The sequence below is a fragment of the Columba livia genome, chromosome 4 (genome assembly GCF_036013475.1).
Source record: "Columba livia isolate bColLiv1 breed racing homer chromosome 4, bColLiv1.pat.W.v2, whole genome shotgun sequence".
Taxonomy (NCBI): Eukaryota; Metazoa; Chordata; class Aves; order Columbiformes; family Columbidae; genus Columba; species Columba livia.
Genome location: NC_088605.1, coordinates 10,470,300 through 10,488,752, shown reverse-complemented (window position 1 = coordinate 10,488,752; position 18,453 = coordinate 10,470,300). Strand labels below are relative to the sequence as shown.

General features: G+C 38.6%; 1 protein-coding gene across 9 annotated transcripts in view; it reads right to left on the bottom strand.

Annotated features, from left to right (window-relative positions):
* The window catches only part of RGS12 (regulator of G protein signaling 12), a 93,786-nt gene that overhangs the window by 58,947 nt on the left and 16,386 nt on the right, over positions 1–18,453 (bottom strand). For 7 of the 9 annotated variants that reach the window (XR_010472100.1, XM_065060442.1, XM_065060444.1 and 4 more), the window contains one exon: positions 12,308–12,427. Coding sequence is in view for 8 of the 9 variants with exons in the window: in XM_065060442.1 (XP_064916514.1) it covers positions 12,308–12,427 (120 nt within the window). In the remaining variant the exon portion in view is untranslated. Of the gene's footprint in view, positions 1–1,447; positions 1,606–11,114; positions 11,280–12,307; positions 12,428–18,453 lie in introns of those variants that run through there. The other 2 variants (XM_065060446.1, XM_021288480.2) reach the window with 2 other exon arrangements.

Below are 18,453 nucleotides of genomic sequence, written 5' to 3'. Positions count from 1 at the left end.
ATCATGGTTTCCCCTCTATCGATTTCAAAGATAAAAGTCCTTCCTATTCCAAGGGAATCTTAACAAAAAGTATTTTTAAGGCAAGCTATCTGGAATTCGTTCGTGTATTAAAAAGAGCTAAACACCAAGGCTTGCCATCCACGAGAAACGCAGGGACGGGATGCAAAGCGCTGTTCCCAGTGCCCCCTGCTGTCCGCCTGCGCTGCTCAGCTGCTCTGCACGCCGAGAAACGTGAAGCTCAGGAAGATTTGCCATCCAGAAATCTACTCAAAACCACAAATATTTGGCTTTGTAAGCTATATTGTAAACTCTGAGGAATACTTCTGTAGAGCCCAACTGTAAACTGATACTAAAAACTACACTTTTTCCAAAATGTTTGGGAAATAATTAGGTTTTTTCCTTCTGTTGATCAACATTTTAAGACAATTGAATTCTCTCCACTAATAAAAACATGCAGTAACAGCATAACTTGCTCTTCCAGATGGAAGGTGACTTGCAGCCCAGTAGTAAATTAAAATTAAATTACACATTAAGGAGGATGTGATTAAGTGACAGATCACTGAAACACATTAAGTCACTTCTGAATTTCCGACTACTGCAAAAAGAATCTCTAAGAATCAGTAGATTTTGAGGAAATCCATGTAAAACTGAGCATGAAAACTACTAATTTTTAAGCCAACAATGCACATATATCTTCCTAAGCCTCGCAACTGTTTCTTTCACTTTTCATTTTAAAAACTGAGAGTTTTGCTGCTATACTTTTAGCACTAAATACAATTCTAGTCTGAGATATACAGACATAAAGGACTATCGTGTCAAAATTTTATAATACACCTAGGACTTTTACTTATAAAACATGTGGGTTTTGAGCAAAAAGAGGCTAAACCAGGTCTGAAGTCTCTACACCTCAAAAAAAATATATTCTGTAAATACTTCTCCTTTATTTTCAGCTATTTTGATAACTCATACCATCTGGATTCTGTTTTATTGGATAAAAATCCAACTGGAAGAAAAAAGTAATCACTTTAGCTGCACACCTTAAAAATGCTGTAACAATTTGAAGGTAACTTATAACTTTAGCATGACATTCTTGCTTTACGGAAACACATATGCTAGTGAAAATTAACACAAATATTTATAAAAACTTAATTAGAGAAGAATCTGTATATCTACTAAACTCACTTCACATTTTAAAAACAATACAATGCTAAGGAGAGATTTAAAACATCACTATAAAAATGGTGTATTCATAATTTCAGAATAGAACTTATATAGAAAGTCAACTTAAATACTTATACTTACGAACTTTGTCTCTTTAAAACCTCATTGAATCCTTAGAAGCACTATTTATCATATTTCACTGCAAGATTTCTTAGCTCGGAAGACTACTCAAGAAACCATATTCCTGTTTTCTGTTCGCTTTAGACAAACAAAACTTTATACTTACAGACACTTGACTATCAGTAAAAGTTTTCTCCATGTATAAATAGTTTAACAGCTCATTGTTAAGAAACAGTCCCTTCAACTTTATTATTACGCTGTTTCTGAACACATGTTTACTTCTTCCAGAGTCCAGTAAAAAAATGAGGCTTCTCTGCCTGTTGCCCTATCAACACCTCTCGCATTCTCCTCCCTCCCCAGCACATTCTCCGCCCTCAATACTGGTTCTGTATCTCCTCATCAAAAGGAACAGGCAGCTTTTAAAATGGTGTTTAGGCAAGTCCTGTGTAACAATAAAGCTTCTGTGAAGACAACAGCATGCTGCAGAGGAATCTGCTAATGTAAAATGCATTCGGTGAGGGCCTACAGGACGCTGTTTCAAACATTTGTCCGAACTTGTTTAAGCATTGAGTCAACACTGTTTTCTCCTCCAACGTATTCTCATCTTTAAGACATTCCCCTTTGATGAGTATATTATCTGAACGAACTAGGTCATCAACCCCTATTAAAAACACTTAAAACGTAATCTAAAATTGCTTTTTTTAAAAAAGTTACAATTTGTAAGACTCACAGCAAATTTCTTTCAGTTTGTGGCATGTAGGTGCACGTCTCCGTAGGATTACAATCACATGTATGCATATTATGCAATCCAGCTCATCATACCAAAATGTTCCGTGTTCTTTTGAGTAAGCAGGGCATTGGCATTTACAAGGATCGCATTCCAGGTGAAACATGATTCTCGTAATTTTCAATACCACACCTACTCTCCAGACAGACCAGCGATATCTGCGTATTTTCAGAAAGAAATGCACACACTTTCTGCCCAACAAATAATGCTTCAATACCACCCTTCTGCAGTACCTCAGCCCAGGCAGAAGTAGGGGATAGGATTTCTACTGTATTTTTTTATCAGAAGAACAGATTAAATGTTTTGAGGATTTAATATTGAATAAAAAGCAGTAGCTCATCTTGTAGACACTCCACAGGTAACTCCTTTTTTTTTTAAACATCACTGGACTGATAAATCTGGGAGGACAATGAAAATTAAATAACACCAACTCTAGCCAAAATCCGAGCAGTTTAAGCACAGCGAGGGTCAGAAGCTATTCATGGATAGCTACAGCGCTAACACTTGTGTCATATCTGTTCTGTGATTATACTTTAGAAATACCAATTCAGTTCATGCAATAAAGCCTTAATTCATTCCCTACTATTAACCAGGTCTCACAGAGCAAAAACCCCTCCTCACCCCCGTGAGGATGTAGCATGACAGAAACGACGTGCGGAGTAACAGGAACAGCAGCCGCAGGAGGGCGGGAACAGAGAGCACCAAAGCAGGGACCCAGTTCCTCATTCCCACAGAACTGCAGGGGTTCTGCCCAGGAAATCTGAGGTGCCCCCTCCCTCAAACAGCACAACCAGGAAACCCTCCCCAAGCCCAGCACAGTTATGCTGCACCAGGAGACACTCCAGTCAGCAGATCCTGTATTTTGCAAAGAAATAAGTTTACACCAAGGGAAAAGTAACGTGGTTTCTTGCGCTGACAGGAAAATCCATAATCCTGCAGTTGAGGAGAAGCCATGTCCATCCTCGAGTCTAAGAATCACAGAATCTTTTGGGTTGGAAGAGACCCTCAGGATCATCAAGGCCAACCATAACCTAGCACTAGTCCAACCATAACCTAGCACTAAACCATGTCCCTAAGAACCTCATCTAAACACCTTTTAAACCCCTCCAGGGATGGTGACTCTACCACTTCCCTGGGCAGCCTGTTCCAATGCCTGACAACCCCTTCTGTGAAGAATTTTTCCCTAATATCCAACATGAACCTCCCCTGGTGCAACTTGTGGCCATTTCCTCTTGTCCTATTACTTGTTACTTGGGAGAAGAGACCAACCCCCTCCATGCTCCAACCTCCTTTCAGGTAGTTGCAGACAGCGATAAGGTCTCCCCTCAGCCTCCTTTCTCCAGGCTGAACAGCCCCAGTTCCCTCAGCCACTCCTCATCACACTTGTGCTCCAGGCCCCTCACCAGCACATAATCAGTTCACAACATGGGTCTATCAAACCCAGTATTATGTTTCCAGGAGTGGCCACACATGGATGTCTACAGATGAACAGCACAGGGCAACATACAGGACATTTCCCTGATTACATTCTCACAGACTCCAGGTATTTTTAGTTCAGGAGACTTTCTGAACCTGGTGTGACTTGTCTTCTTAATAATCCCCAGTGGCTCTATTTTACAAATACTTGTCCCCTTTCCCCCAGGACATGCAAATTTCTTGCAGCCACAGCACTCAGTGGTGAGGCATCCCACAGACCAACTCACCTCCTGCATGAACAATCGAGTTCTCCTGTTTGTTTTGCTCCTGGCTCCAGCTACCTTTAATTAATGGTGCCGACTTCTTGTCCCGAAGGAGACAGCAAGCAGCCAATCCCAACTACTTTTTCTATGCCAGCCACAACTTTGTACAGTTGTTACACCTTTCTGAACCTCTTCCACTTGTAGTATATCATAACCTTTTTGAAATAAAGGGACTAGAACACGACATTCAAGGTGTGGCCAAATCACAGATATCTACAATGGAACCATTATGCATTTTTTTCCTGTATTCCTTCCCTAATAATTCATAACACAGGATTTTGTTTCATTGCTACTGTATTCAGTGGAAGTTTTCATGCAACTGGCCCTTGTAACTCGAAGACCTCACTTCTGAGAGGAAACAGTCAGCTCATAGACATATATATCATTTGATATATGAAGCTAGGACTATTCTGCTTCATTTGCATTGCTTTACATTTATCTGCATACATTTTGAGCTGCCATTTAGTTTTCCAGTCATCTAGTCTTATAAAAGCAGCTCTCATCTTCAGAGACTGTTCTTGCCCTTATTACCTTGAGTAACTTCACCTCACTGCTCACCTTCTTGGGAGGAGCCTTAAAATGGCTGTGATTTAACAAGTGTAATGTAAGAAACTGAAGCAAGGGCCAGCCTTAAGCAGCAAATAATTCTAGGTTTCAGTAACAGACCCCAGTGCTGTAAAAATGTTACTCTGCCTTCATGTCAGGGGGTTAACATGCCTCATGAATCAGACCCAGGAGAGCAGAGTTTTAGTTCAAAGAGAGCAAGTTCCGTTTAAAAAGAACCCCAAGTACCAAAGCTGATGGAGAAAGACATCCCTGAGATGTTGCTCACCTACCAAGAGTCCCAATCCAGCAAGCACTGACTGTTTCGTCACCACACAAAGAAACCAGACAAAACCAAGTTCCAGTCCCTCATATTGCTGAACTAAAGGATATGACCCCTCTGTAGCTTCAGGTCGCAACCTGAAGTTGTTCACCCTGTCTGATCCTTCTAGATCCACAAACGTGACTGCATCAGAGATGCTGACAGCTTATGAAGCCACCTGTGCCCATTTAATCACACGTCTTAACAACGCTGGTAGTGACAACTGACAAGAAGTAAGGTCTGCTGCTGGAGGATTTAAGCAGAATACAAGTTTTTATCTAGTCTCTGGAAGCATATACTGTGCCTCTGCTTCTGTGACAGAAATTGGCTTGTGTTGCAGAGCCAGGCCCAGGCATGGCTGGGAGAGCACTTGAGTGGCAGGGTCAGACAACGTTCTGATTGCTTCATCTGGGAGAAATTTCTCCGTCTGGGGCCAACCGCCTTTGCGCATATGAGGACTGAATTCCTGATGGAACACAACCTCAGTAACGCTGTTGTTTCTTCTCAGGCACCAAAGTATGGGATGAGCACTTCTGTGATGAGTGCTGCCATATACAACCCACAAAGGGAGATGAGATCCAGCTCTCAGCACATTCTCTGACTACTCAGCTTCTTACATGAAAATTTACATGGCAAATTTCTCCAGAGTCTGAAATAAATAAAATAACCCAAAAGCAGTAGAAAAGAGTAAACAGTAAAATTACAGAAATACAGTCACTTTACAAACTTCAATAACAACAAAAAAAATCCCATTATTCTCACTGTCCGGAAAACAATGTCACAGTTTAACATTCAGTATTGTATCTAGAAATAAGTATCTCTGATTCATGAAAAACAAGAGATACACACAACTATACTCATCTGTTGACCAAGCCACTTCTGTCAGATAACACAAAACAGTATGAAGAGCATAAGAACTTTCCATGACAAAGCCTATAAATGTAAGGAAAACTTGAGGCATACATTGGTAATCTTTTTAAAAAATATTGTACAGTATAAAATACCAGCAAAGACTTGAGGTTAATGCCAGTGCACAACTTATGGAAAAAATAAATAAATGTATACTGCTAGCATGCTGTTGTCCTCCTTTATGTTGTAACAATGGATATAACTTAAGTACTTGGCAAGATCACATATGCCAAAGTAAAAGCCTGAAGAAGATGCTGAAAAGTTTTAAATTCTTAATACGGCAGTCTAGAGAACAAAAAGTGCAAAAATTATGTTCTTGGAAATCTTTAAGGCACCCAAGGAATGATATTGGGGAAAAAAAAAAAAGACTAAGGGATACCACAGGCATCATTCAGAACAAGATGACAGTAATGTACAGACATACTGGCTTTAACTGTACTAGTCAAATAAATAATGTCATAAGCTACTGCATAGTTTTAAAGACAGTTAGAATCACCGAATAGAATCACAGAATTATTTCAGTTTGAAGAGACCCTCAAGATCATCAAGTTCAGCCATAACCTAACTCTAGCACTAAACCATGTCCTTAAGAATTTCATCTACACACCTTTTAAAAACCTCCAGGGTTTTGTAAATCCACCACTTCCCTGGGCAGCCTGTTCCAATGCCTGACAACCCTTTCTGGAAAACATTTTTTCTTAAAATTCAATCTAAACCTTCCCTGGCACAACTTGAGGCCATTTCCTCTTGTCCTATCACTTGCTACTTGGGAGAAGTGACCAACCCCCTCCATGCTCCAACCTCCTTTCAGGCAGTTGCAGACAGTGATAAGGTCTCCCCTCAGCCTCCTGTTCTCCAGGCTGAACAGCCCCAGTTCCCTCAACCACTTCTCATCACACCTTTGCTCAAGACACCTCAGCAGCCTGGTCACTCTCCGCTGAACTCTCTCCAGTACCTCAAATATGAAATGAAATGTTAGAATATTTTTACTTCTTAAACCTGTTAAGAGTCATGGGCTTTAAGAGAACTCACTAAACTAGTAAAAGTTACTGAAAATAAGAAATACGGGCCTGTCTCATCACAGAAGAATAGATCCCTGCACAGAAATACACAGCCAAACCCATGAGAAAGGGAGAGGCAAGGATGAGACACGGGGTGAGCTGGTGCTTTCTGGCCACACCACCAAGCTCTCCCAGCCTCCTATCAATCAAGCTGGTTGCATTCAAACTGCCTGCTGGGCACAGTGATTCTGGCCATTAGGGCCAACATCTAGACCATATCCAAAATCACTTGAGTAAAATACACTGGTTGGCCCAGGACAAAGCCACATAAGTGACAACTCTAACAATGTGACAGAACAAACATTGCAATCCCCTGGCACTGCGTCCTTTCCCAGCAGAGATGAGCAGTCACCGTTCGGCACAGCAGGTGAGCAACTCCAGCCAGGGCTGTCACCACCAGAGCTCTGAACTGAGCAGCAGAATGCCCAGCAGAAACCACGGGATGCATTCAAAACCTTGCTGATCAGCTCCACGACCACAAACACCACAGTAATTCAAGGTACAGATATCAGTGCTTAATGTCACGACTAACACTATTTAAAGCTTTATATTGCAGTTCAGCAAGAGGGTTCGGGCTATTACAGCAAATGGCTGTAAAATCACTAAATGCACACATGGCGCTTTGCAGTGTTTTAAAGGCTGAGCCCTGGTGGAATAGTCCAAGAAATGGGATCTGTCCTTCACTGTCTCTCCACCCAACCACACCAGAAGGGTTCCAGCAAAGGGAAACAAGAAAGAACACAGGCTGCAGTCACACATCCATCAGGCTTCCAAAACAGCGGTGTGAGGGGCAGGGCTATGCTAGCATTCCACCTGCAGAGTATACATATACAGGACAGGAGAAGTCCTGTAAGAACTCAATCATTAACATGCTAAAAGTACAGAAACATATAAAAATTGAGATTTTATTCTTACATGCAGTTTTTTACTGGCATTTTCTCCACCTTCATGAAAGCAGAGAGCAAACCTGACAATTGGTTGGTTACACCTTAGATAAAAATTAGGACAAATTACATGCAAAAGATGCAACGCTTAAAGGTAGTACATGGTGAAACCTGTATACACTGGCAGTCCATTGCAAGTTACCATAGCTTTAAAAAAATGGTGACACCTAAGACAAAAAAATACATTATTTTAGAATTTTAAATTCACTATTATAAGCTGAGAATGAAGAGGACTCTTGATTTAAATTCGAAAATTGTACCAGCCGTAGCTAGTGGCGTTGTGGCCGTGGTGACAATTTAAGAACACAAGTGAAGCAAGATCTGCTGGGAGAGTTAGGACTTTTTATTAGATCAACTGATAGGGTGGGAAAAGTTTGGGGCATGTTCAAGCTGTTCTTGTCTGCTTTCCCTCCTATACTAGTTGGTCTAACATAAGCTATTATCTCCCTATGTAAGCTCTGTCTGATTATTTAAATCAGTCAAACAAAGGCAGGTACCCACTTAAAAACTCATTATTAAGTCAAATGAGCATTTAAGGTTTTTTGCCACCCACAGATGCCAAAACTAATATCCAGCAGAGACAAGTCATTCATTAGTATAAAAACCTCATACCAAAGGGATGTGTTGTATGCTTTCAATTAGCAGATGAAATGCAAAAGAAAGTTGCTCCAGTGGAATTAACAAAACAGAAAAAAATATCAAGCATTATTATCTATAATAGCAGCTAATAATACTACATTATTAATGGTTATAATTAAGATAGAACATTCTAACAAAATTCCTCACACTGATTTTTAAAGGGAATACATGATACATACTTTGAAAACATCACTAAACTCCAGGAATTTGATCCAGCAAATGTTGTTTTTCATAGAGCTATAGCTTTGTTTCCAAAACAGGATGAGGACAAGAAGAAAAGCTACAGCCATCTTTTTTGTCCTGCTGTTTATTAAAAGAATTAAATAGCCTTTAATTTTAAAAATATCTCTACATTAAAAGATTATTTAGCAATACTCAGAGCTCGACACTTGTTTGCCTAAGATATTACATCTCTCATGATACTACTATTCTGCCCTATTTTTAATCACAGAGAAATACCAAAAGTACCAGTGCCACAATGATTTTCAGGAAACATAACAGCTTTGAATGTTTTCCTTGGAGAGGAAGAACCTGAATTTCTTGACTTCAAGGGAATACTGCAAGGTCCCCCATTTTTACAGCCCTCAAGAAAAATTAAGATATGAATGGAATGAGCTACAGGTAAAAGTGTTACGGGATCTGGTTCCAAAACTCTTGATGAGTAAAAGGATCACACTGTTTAATGGATTTTTTTACAAAGGCGGTGTTCTGGTCTCCACAGTCTCACAGAGTCACCTTTAGTGTGTTTATAAATCTACAAACAATGTCTTTGTCAGGAGAGAATCAAACAAGAGGATGAGAGTAGTGGCACTTACCCACAGGGAAGTAAAGTAGGAAGAAAGATGGGATAATGAATAATTATTAATAATAAAAATAATAAAGAAAAAGAGTTCCAAATACATTTCTTGTGAAAACAACATAATTAAGGCACATACTAGAGACAACAATTTCCTGAATTCAGCTCCAATTTATAAGAAAATAATATTCAGCTCTGCTGTGAGCAAGCTCAGTTTCCACAGTTCAGAAATACAATCATGTATTCTGTGTTTTGGGAGATACTTTTCATACCATAGTCTTAGTAAAACTGCACCCATTAATTCTGTACTCTCATCCAATTCTCATTCATGCAGATTTAAAATAATCTTGTATACATGTTCTGTTAGTAAAAACAGCACTTAGAGGTTAATTCTAAAAACTTGCCTGTTTTCTTCAATGTGTAATATAGCTTCTGCAAGCAAGGGGAAAATACTTACTGAGTAGCAATTGTATCACCACAGGCAATTCTAAACTTACAAGAGTATTATCTGTGCATGTATAGGCAGCCATATTCTAACAATTTAAAAGGTGAAATATTCTCTTGTAATCATTATTTTTATTTATTAAAATAATATCTATACAAATATATTTTATGCTTGGATAGATTAAAAAAAAACATCACAAACTGCAAAGAAATCGCGCCACCTTATGGCAGAAAACGGCAAAACTAACGGCTGGTATTTCACACACCACAGATTCAAAGACAAAAGGAGCAAGTTCACACTTTCACAAAAAATACAAATACAACCTCCTTCCGAGCAAATGAACAGTGTTCAGCATATGCCCACAGGAGATACTCCATGGAACCTACTTATACTGCTCAATTCAGAAGAATAAGTTGGATGCCAGCAGGAATCAAACCCACAAGCTCAGAGAAGCAAATTCATTTTCAAACTTCATGTTTGGGTTAGTACCTCATCCATTCTGTTAAAATAACTGGAAGGAACACAAAAGCATCTGAGTAACCTATATAATACGCTCACGATCATTATCCCAAAGGTGGAGTCTCTAAGAATTTCCTGCTATTGTTATTTCCTCTTCCAGCAACTCTAAACAGATGGCCTGAAATGATCTAAACATGTACTAACAGTGAACACTGTGTTCTGCTACACTTAGTGTAACAGTACTTGGGAAAGTGCTGCAGTAGCCGCGTTACAGTCAGGACCAAAATACCTTCAATATATTTTCCTTTGACTCAAGAAGTTTTTGAAATTCTTCTCCGGGTTGGTATTTCTGCTGGTGGCTGGGATGTCAGAGGAAAAAAGAGAACTCAAAGTGAAAAGAAGCAACTGAGAGAGAGCAGTCCACACCCAAATAGCTACATGTAGTAGGAGCATTCATCCAAACACAGACTTTAATACAGATTGTTTCTTTGTCCAATTCATACAGTGACCTAGAATGTAAGTTTCCCCATCCAAAGTAACAGCTTTAAGAATTAGGACACTGGATAGCACAGGGAGCCTCTCAGTCCCTCTTGTTGGTGTTACTCCATTTATATACACTAATGAATACCAACTAAGACAAAATGAGAGAAAAAATTACTTTTTAGGCCAGTGACTATGGTGTCTTTCTGAAATTAATGGAAATTACCAAGTCCCTATTTTAATGAATATTTATGCAATGTAGAACAGCTCCTATAACAGAAATTAAATTACATCCTTGGTGTTTAAAACACTTTCTCAAAATATGAGATGTGCACATAACCTTCTATGAATTCCGAATCTGGAAGAACATGCCATGAACTGTTTTTCCTACTGCATGTGAATTACTGTGACCAGAAATTCTATCAAAAGTGGTAATATATATTAGTAAGCTTTGTTTTAATTTAGACGAATCACCACTTTCTGAAGAAGAACGATGTTCCCAAACAGCTTTATCCAGAGGATCTTGCTCTGTTTGTTAAAGTTATGCAATTACTGTATTAAAGTTATGAGTGCAAAGAAATGATAAAGCATTTTCCATGACTAGGAAAAAAAGCAAGACACTTAGAAGTTTCAGACAACAAGACTGAAATAGACAACAATGAAAAATGTCCTTTAAAACATCTTAGAAATAAGTAATTACAGTTCCTACCTGCATTCCCTAAGCATGCCAGAAGCTCCCTCCATATATTCTATCCCCTAAAAATCCAGTGCACTGAGCTGCCCTCTCCTTCAGTTCAGTCAGTGAAACACTGTTCTTCCTACATTTTCCCACAACGGGAAACTCAGAATATCTTCTTCTTTCCTCCTCCCATCTCAAAACACTTTTTCAACACCTCCTTCCCATCTAGAGGAACCAGCGTGCCACATTCCCTCCCATGCTGAAGAGCAGCGTATATGTGTATTACACGGTTCCTGTGCCAAGAGCTCTGCACATATTTTTGTTCCTCTCCAATCATAAACCTTCTTCCAGATAAGTATGATAAAGGAGTGATGGAGAAATCTCTCCATTCATGTTCACATCACTATGGGTCAGGTTTTCCTGAGGAAACACACGAGAAGATCTAATGAAGCCACATTCCTCTGGCTGGTTGAGGGACGCTCCCAGCACAGCAGGAGGAGCTGCTATTTAAATTCAGATGGCTTTTCATTTCTTGTTTTCACCAAAATCTATAAGGTTTGGCCACTGAGGCCCAAGCACCAGCTGATGTTACACCTGATGTGAAATGGCCTTACTATGTAACACTCAGAAAGACACAAAATCACCGTAACTAATGACCAACACCAAGTTAAGAATTCCCTCTTCTCAACTGCTGACATATAAGGACGAAAAACCTACTTAAATACTTTTAAACAATTTTCCATGCTCAGTAAGCTACATTCCTTAGGAAGTTATGTAAAGACTCTGATCCAGCAACAAATTTAAACCCCCAAAATCTTCTCAGTGCAATGATCATCAGCTGAAGGAAAAAAATAAGATGAAGATCATTTGATTTTTTTAATATGATAACATAATACAATGATTTCTAAGACATGATAAACATTTTGATAACCAAAACTGCATTGCTTTGCTTTACATGACCAGTTGTGATAGGTAAAATAAAGCCAAAATTCCCCACAGAAAGAATCACCACTGATGATGGCATCAATGTAAACTACTAACAAAACACTCAAAAAGTCAGCTGACATCAGAAATCTGTATTCCCCTCATATAAATGTGATATAATGATTAATAACTTTATTACACTACAGGTATTGCTTACTTTCTTGCATTAATGAACAGCATTAACTACTGTAAATTCCTCTCCAGGACTCACTTCCAAGTTTTAAGTGAAAGTTAATTACCTCCAGATCATCCAGAGAACGAGTAATACTAAATCGCTTAGATCTTCCAAACGATCTTCTAACCGATGAACGCGGGGGAGGAGCCTGACTTAATCCCATTGGATGCCCAAATTTTGCACCCTAGAAAAAGTAGAAGATACATATCATTATATTACTTCTTTAATTTTAGTACATTTTGAATCATAATGACATCTGAACTATAAGTATCAACAGGTACAGAATTCCAAGGAGGTGGATGTGCAAACCTGTAACAGGACCACAGTTTCAACACAAGTAGGTCACTTGCCATGCCCCTGTAAAATCATGTATTAAAATCATTAAAGTTATGACTTCCCCAGTCTCAAGTCAAATATCACAAATATACAGCACCAAGTTACTATATAAACATGAGTCATCAGTTGGGTTGCTGAAGTGTACACAAGCTACATGTCACTATTAGTAGAGCATAATTAAAAGCCAATCCTAGCTCTTTACTGTCTTAACAGCAAAGTATGTACAATGCAAAATATTTGTTCTTTCTATAGGAAATTACCATCCTAGAAATCATCTCACCCACCCTCTGTTGGAATCTTTCACTACATATTTTAAAAAAATCTTACTTTTCAGTACTCATTTTCTTAGAAGGCTTCCTATTGTCAAGTCTGACTTTTTAAATCACACAGTACAAAATACTGGAATCTTTGTCCTGAGGAATGAAATTATCTCACTTCGATGTTCCATGATTAGAATTGGTCTTGCAATAATTGAATCTAACGGCTTCCTCTTTTCCCCATAATCATACTCTTTCACCTTAAAAAGTTACCAGATGTCAGTTAAGCTGTAACAGCTCAGCTGTACATATCTAGTTTATGCCAAATGGCAAAGTGTATGCTTAAACCTAAGAGTAGGCACACAGTCGGCAACTGCTGCTAAGCAGATGTACATAAACTCACTACATTGCAAAAACTTGTCATTATGTGCCTGAAAGTTTGGATTCCTTTCACTGCAACATTCAATGTGAGGAAAATTCCTCCGTCTTCTGTTGTTTTTTCACTTCAGAAAATAACAGAGTTTAATTCAGAGTAAATTTTCTTCTATTTCATTTCAGCATCTTTCTTCATCACAGTAAGCTTGAAAATATCTTTATTAGTACTTTTATAATTGCCTATTGGCAGTTTCATAATATTTATTAAGTTTTATATTTGTTTCTTCCTTTTGGCAAGTTGCTGTGCTCTCAATTCTGAAATATTTTGGTATCCCTTTTTTCACTTGTTTGAAAGTCTATATATATCACATTAACCAAAAAAAAAACCCAAACCATCCTAAGTTTCACTTTCTTATAATCTCATGCTAACAATCAGTTATACAAAGTAGAGAAGAGCATTGAGAATATTATACAGCCTCCTTAACTACAATAAAAGATAAGGTATCCAACAGAAGATCTCTGACTGTTTGCTTCTGCCTGTTTGCTTATTTCTATGGAGTCAACACTACTCTTAAGCAACAGGGCTCTGACCGTCACCGCTATTCACAAGACAGTTGACAAGCCTGTAGAAATGTTAAGAATTAACAAAATATACAGGAATCCAGATCTAAAGTACCTAACAGGGTTCACCACTGGCAGAAGGTGAGACTCCAGCTTCTTCCTTCAGTATTAAATGTGATCCATTTTTATATGAGATCTCCTTCTTTCCCAATTTTCAATTTACTAAGGTGTTTTTTTAATTGGCTGAGAAGAAAATTGGTCCTGCCAAGGAAAACTGGAAATCTGGCAACTGAAGACTAGCTGCTAAGGTTTTTAAGAGAACATTTAAAAGTACAATATAAACAAGCTAAGGTGTTTTTTTGCTAAAATGCTCAACTGAATGTGAAGACAGGAAAGGTGCTACTTGTACATGTTCACAGACAGCGCCCACTGCCATGAGGACAGTTCCCGTCTTTCTGAGTAACTCAGAAAATCATCTCCTCATCCCGGCAGGTACCGCTGGGGCGGTTCATGTGGCTCACACCTATGGTCACATCACAGAGTCAGAATGTCCTGAGTTGGAAGGGACCCACAAGGATGATCGGGTCCAACTCCTGTCCCTGCCTGTGACAACCCCACAGTTCACACCATGTGTCTGAGGGTGTTCTTCAGTCTCTTCTTGAACACTGTCAGGCTTGGGGCCGTGACACCTCCATGGGGAGCCTGTTCAGTGTCCAGCACCCTCTGGGTGAAGAGCCTTTTCCTCATGTTCAACCTAAACCTCTTCTGGCACGTCTTCCTGCCATTCCCTTGGGTTCTGTCATTGGTCACTAAAGAGAAGAGATCAGTGCCTGCTCCTTCTCCTCCCCTTGTGAGGAAGCTGTAACCGCCATGATGTCTTCCCTCAGCCTCCTCTTCTCCAGGTTGAACAAACCAAGTGACTTTAGCTGCTCCTCATACGTCTTCCTCTCCAAACCCTTGACCAATTTTGTAGCCCTCTTCTGGGCACTCTCTAGTAGCTTAATATCCTTTTTAACCTGTGTTGCCCAGACTGCACGCAGTGCTCTGGGTGAGGCCGCAGCAGTGCGGAGCAGAGCGGGACAATCCCCCCCAGCCCGGCTGGCAATGCTGTGCTGGACGCACCCAGGCCCCCCTTCCTGTCTAACTCAAAGCTCATACCTAATGCAGAAATCTGTTTCAAACAGTGAACTCCACATTAGCCCCTGACTAAACGCAGCAGTATTAATTACTATACCTGCATAACGTATCAAAATACTAGCAAGGCTCCTCCTATATCCGTATGTTCCTGTTAAACCAGCATGAATATCTGTGAACACCTACCAAGTTTCACCACTAGTCAAGTATGACCACACCAGTTTTGGAATTTTTAAATTTTTAATCTGTGAATTAGTGAAAAAAACTATCAGACTACAAACAGCTCAGCGACTTCTAAGGCTAGTTAAATTAATGGCATCATTAGTGTGAGGACAATGGGTATTTTGAAACTAATGAAATAGTTACACAGTATGGATTCTGCTTAATGGCCTTTCATGTATTTCTCAAAACAAAATGCAGAGCTCCTCTTTCATAAAAGACAATGGTGAAAGAAAACAAAGGAAAAACACTATCAAAACCAGCCATTTATATTTTGAATAACAAATACATTTTCATTTTTCTTTCTAATTCAGACCAAAAATAATATAAACTCTTCAGTATATGTTTAAATAGTGGAGATTGCTGTAAACAACTCTGGGAGATTAAAAAATACAACTAGAGCACATACACTAAAAAAAAAATTTGAAACAGTAACATTACAAATTGAAGCAACAAACTGCCTGAAGACAAATCTAATTAGATTCCACTGAGAAGCTGATTCTAGATAAGATTAATTATCACCAGATGCCCCGTTTCAGACAAAAATGCTGCTCACCCGTTTGTAGTCAGTAATGTAACAAAGAGGGAGAGTGGACAAAAAGACACTTGCAAACCGTGTGGTATTAGAAAAGAGAACACTAAATTAGTATCCAACCAAAATTTTTATTTACAGCTTATTACATCCTTATAAAAAACTCACTATTGAGCCCTGGAATGGAATGGAATGGTAAAGATAAGAGCAGGGGAAAAAAGACCCAGAGAATAAAACAGTGCTTAAGAAACAATTACAAAATATAAAAGTTCACTGAGCTAAACATTTCCACAATCCATTTGGATAACAATTGAAATTAGGAAAACATTTTCAGCTGACAAAAATCTTTTCTTTGCTCTGAAAAATCAAATTAATAATCTAGGAAATTAAGGAAGACATGGCTAAAAAAAAAAAAAGACAGCAGTTCACAAACTATTTAATTTTCTGGTAATGGTGCTGAGAAGTTTCCCTTTTCATCCTTTCTTGACTCTATTCCAGACATTCAGACTATGAAGGCAGATCTCCTGCAGATCAATTCAAAAAACTGCCTTGCATACACACACACAAACATATAAAGGAAGAATCACATAGCTTAAGCAATAGCAGCCACATTTTGGCAAATGTTTTCCAAGCAACTCTGAAGAGCTGGAAATAAAAGCATCCATGACTTGAAGAGCCACTGCAACTAGAATGTACTAATCAGCACAGCTAGAGAAATCCACAGTATTTGAATAAAGAGAGATTGCTACTGCAATGACTGATATTAATGTAAATTTTTTAGTCAGCCATAAAGAAATGATCATACTTCTAAAAGCTTTTAATAAACTATTAAACAGATATTAAAAAACCTTAAATGAACCTACAAAAATTTCAAAATGGTACACTTTATGACCAACAAAACACTGTTTCATTCACTGTTTGCTGCCAAACTAAAACTCTGAAATTTGCTACAGGAATATTGGGCTGTGGGTTTTATTAAAAACAGATTGACTCTAAGCCCTAGAACTATTCACTATCATATCTTTAAAGATTCTCTTTTGGAAATGGTATGTTGTTGAATCTATAAAAGAAAGCTCTAAAAATATATAGATATTCAAGAAAATCTAAGAAATCCTATCACGGAACAGTATTAGAAACTGATATCCATCTGATACTTCATTAAGTGTCGTCACTTTAGGAATCCAGAAACAAAGAGGAAAACATAGAAATCTGTGAAAACAAGTCAATTAGTAAAAAGCAGGTGCTAGAGCAATACATCCTCTGCATTTTGCAATGCAGATACTTAGAACCTTACTATTACTATCTATCATGGTGAAAGTACAAAAGAATATCTCTCTAAAAGCCTTTATGTGTTATGATTTGGCAGATGGAGAATAAAAACAACAAAGGCTTAAAGGAATTAATGCACTGATGCTCTAAAAAATCCATTCCTTTTTCTATTCTTATAAAGAACTAAAAATTAAGAACTAGCATGTACTGAAATACCAGTTAAATGTATAATCACAAGAGAAAAAGAAGGACAATGAACAGGTCTGCATAAATTTTTTAATATATGACTCAATTACCCCTTTTCCTTAGGCCAACAGGAAACAGCAAGTGCAAATACACTCCCTTGAAATGACCATCAATCACTGACCAAACTACAGTATTTCTTTCCCTTCAAATACAATTTTTTTAAATTTAATTTTTGACCTGCTTATTTGGCCTCGTGGATGAACTGCCTGCTAATCTACTTGACAAGAAGGACATTAATAACAAAGGCCACCAGAGGATTGATATAGCAGCAGTTTGTGACTGTGTCCAAGTGAGAGTAATTGCTGTCTGATAACAAGAAAAGTACACAAGAAAAGTACAAATAAGAAAGTGAAAAATGTTGTACTTTGTGTATTAGAAAGACAGAGGGAGTGAAGAAGCACACGACTCACACTAGACTGCAAATGGAGAGACAGAAACAACAAAAACGATCTCACACAAGGTGACTTGCACAAAACTGGTTCTTTAAAGACAGAAGAAAAAAGACGGGCTCTCAGAAGTATTTTTAACTAATAAAGAAATCAAGCACTAGTTCCACATATTTTTTTCAGCAGCTGTGCTGGTGTAAAGGACTTTGCATGTATCTCTGAGCATTCACGCCGGCTCACAAACTGCAGCAGGCTGCCCCTCATCTCCACGAACAATAAACTACAGTTTATTAAATGAAATGATCCTGTTTCTAACACAGATCCACAGACCGTCATGACAACACAACCGACAATGCTCACTGCCAACTCTGGCCCAAGCATGACAACAACTCTTTAAGCTGGTGCTACCAAAGAAATGCAACATGAGACTCTGACGGTCAATTCAATACTCTAACCTGGAGCTGAGCACACAAAAGCAAGTTGATGAAACCTTATCAATTATTCAGAACTTAAAGAAACCAAACACCTTTAAGAAACATCTTCAATTGGCTTAAAGAAACTCCCAGCTGTAGCCAAGAGCTGCATCATGCTCTTTCATATTCTAGCAAATGCTCTTATCAAGTATTATAACTTTTTAACAAATTGTCACACCTAACAACCTGAAATTCCGTGTGGTACTACATGCACTTTGTGTCTCTCTACAACAGTGAGATCCTTCTCCTCTGATACAACAGTTTTAAAGCTGGAGAAGCAGGACGGAGGTAGCAAGGAGAGGACACTGGCAGCTCTTGAAGTACAAGGGGCTAAGGAACCGGGAGACTTTTGTGATCAGGGACCCTTGACAATGACAAAAATACAGGGAGGTGGCAGCAGGAATCCAAGAAGGGAGAAGAAA